Consider the following 2,605-nt stretch of genomic DNA (forward strand, 5'->3'; position numbering starts at 1 on the left):
CTGTATTTTCCCCCCAGGATTTGACCTCTCTTTCCCCTTTCGTACACTCTCATCTCTGGAAAGACGAGAGCCACACCTCCTCTAGACCGGGGATATCCACACGGTCAGGAGGCAGGAGATGCGTCGTGCAGGCAGCTTGCCGTGCTCACCGACTGGCTGCACACCAGCGGCATGCCATCTGAGTCGAGACACATATGCGTGGCGCTCACATCCAGTACCCGATCTTGACGCCTCTTATCGACACAAAATGCCCCCAGATCGTTGTGGCGGTCAGCCAGTCCCCCCGTCGTACCTAGTTTGGATACTTGCGCAAGGGGAAAAATGCATCTGGCATGGGCTCGAGGTGCCAGATTCGATCCCACTCCCTCTCAAATGCATCGAACCACTCCCGCTGCAGAGGCACCGGAATCCGCCAGCCCCGTTCAGTGCTGCGGCACCGGAGCCGGACCAGGTGGCGTTTCTCCATGGCACTCTCGCCGTCCACGAAGCCCTCGCGACGGTGCAGTACCGCGAGGTTGTTGATGAAGTGCATATCACCAGCGCGTGTCGCGATATGAAGCTCTGTTGCTCGGGCCGCTGCCTCAACAGCGTCGAGCGCTTCGCGTTGCTTCTCCGTCAGGACAGGGAGGGTTGGTTTACGAGGGTGATTTACGCTGCCGAGAAGCGCCGCCCGGCCGAAGTTCATGACAAGGCGAGAGTCTTGGTACCAGATAACGGGGCGGCACTGAAAGCGTGGCCTGTTCCAAGGAAAAAGAAATTTGGATTAGCTTTGCCGGGCTAGCGGTTCCTCGCAGTAGGCTTCTGTTTGCAAAACTTACAGTGCAAAAGGCCAGTCAGATCGTGCCAACGTTCTTATGATGTCAGGGCGACGTGTAGCTAACACATTGTATATGGTGTAGGCAGAGGCTATGATACATTTGCCGCCTGCAGCTGCTGTGCTGCGAGTCAGCCAGCCAACCACATCTCCGGATTCCTCGTTATGGAAAGTCTGTGGATTAAGGGATTAGAACAAATCCCCAATAAACTCAAGAAGACTTATCAAGGATCTCACAATGGGGTTCGTGGAATGCCGGTGGTGCTGCTTCCTTGCCGGCGAGCTGTCATCTGCAACCACATGTACTAGATATTTCTCAATTACTACACACGGAAAGAGTCAGGGTGAAAAAGATATTTTGACTGACCAAGCATGTTTCCGCGGCTGTCTTGACGACCTCGTTGATCAGCAATGTACGCCTGGACGCCCAGATAGATCAAAGTAAGGTCCTCGACTGTATACTTGTGGGGATCAATACCCCTAACAACACAGAATCCTCTTCCATCGTGTACCTCTCGACTCAGCGAGTCTAATGTGACGCCTAAGGCAGGTAGTGGGAAGTTCTCTCGGGACACGAGATCACCGTCTAATTCTAGCCCTAGATCACAGTCTATATTAGCAACCTCCTCGTATCAAGCCACTACTCTCTATTTATCATAAAAGTATGGAAATATGACGCCCACCTTTGAAGTACGCAAGCGCAGTGCTAATTTCGGCAAGGTTAGCTTCCGTGAGCAGGTAGATGTAGTTGGCCTCGTGGATGAAGTCGGCTCCGGACCAAGCTAGTGCGTGGCTCAGGTGCGAGGGCATGCCCAGGGGCAATGGTGGGATGCCAGCCTCCGACCCAAGGTTTGATGCCAAGGCAATGAAGTCCTGCGCAACAGCATGACCGACAGTGGTGCCAATGACGGGTCCTTCGTTCTGGGAGCTCATTGTGAAGGAGGTGTGTGGGGAAGACACGGGAAGCCTAAGACTGGCGCTTGTTAGTGAATCCTGACGACACAGTTCGGTCACAATATCTTGCCTATAATATTCCTGCTTCTATAAGCGAAGTGAGGCTCGTCTGTTGAACAGGGGAAAGACCGAGTGGTGGAGTAGTCAGATGTACAAATATTGAGCTTGGAACTATGTCCAAGACAGAACTTGATCGCCTAGGAGAAGAGAGGGTATCGACTTGGCTTTTAAATGGATTACGAGCCTCTCTTATACGACGGATGCTGCGAGCAGACAGGGAGCACCAGAGACAGGGCCAAGGTTGTACAAACAACAGGACACTGTAAAGAAGACGATGGCGGGAGTCGGCCGGTGAAGATTACGTCTCATGATTTGTTCTTTGCTTGGTGTGGCAGATAACTAAAAGTGATGTGTGCGTTGTCCTGCCTCCTCAAGGGCAAAGAAAAGAAAAACCACAGCAGCTCAGCACCAACTTGAAGGAAAGACAGGGTGAAGGCTACAACTCCGGCGCCAGAGCTCGCCCAGGAGGACCTGGCAAGGGAGTGAGGAGAGAAAAGACAAAAACACGGCCTTTCCTTTTCGATGTATTGAGGTGGTGTGGATTTGGACCTGGACAGGCAAAGAACCAGGCGACCCGGTCTTACTTCAAGACAACAACCCAGCAATGACAGCAGCTACTAGGCCTTGGGGCAGCACGGCTGTACCTGGCCTAGCCTAATCGATGCATGAGCTCACATGGGGTGTGCACATGCTGTCATTGTGTGCGTTCGCCGGTATAAGTATAGGGGCAGGCATGTGTGTATGAGTTTAGGTATGTATGTGTGTATATGTAAGTGT

The 2,605-nt window shown here is 52.6% G+C and overlaps 1 protein-coding gene across 1 annotated transcript; it reads right to left on the bottom strand.

The window, feature by feature from the left end:
* Positions 1-292: 292 nt before the first annotated feature.
* UCRPA7_1996 (putative taurine catabolism dioxygenase protein) lies at positions 293-1,747 on the bottom strand (the record flags this gene model as incomplete). The annotated part of the gene is made up of 3 exons (XM_007914574.1): positions 293-699; positions 1,182-1,412; positions 1,498-1,747. The coding sequence occupies 3 exons, from the start codon at positions 1,745-1,747 to the stop codon at positions 293-295; spliced, it is 888 nt and encodes a 295-aa protein (XP_007912765.1).
* Positions 1,748-2,605: the final 858 nt, after the last annotated feature.

This window comes from Phaeoacremonium minimum (assembly GCF_000392275.1).
Source record: "Phaeoacremonium minimum UCRPA7 unplaced genomic scaffold PA7_03_scaffold_146, whole genome shotgun sequence".
Lineage (NCBI taxonomy): Eukaryota > Fungi > Ascomycota > Sordariomycetes > Togniniales > Togniniaceae > Phaeoacremonium > Phaeoacremonium minimum.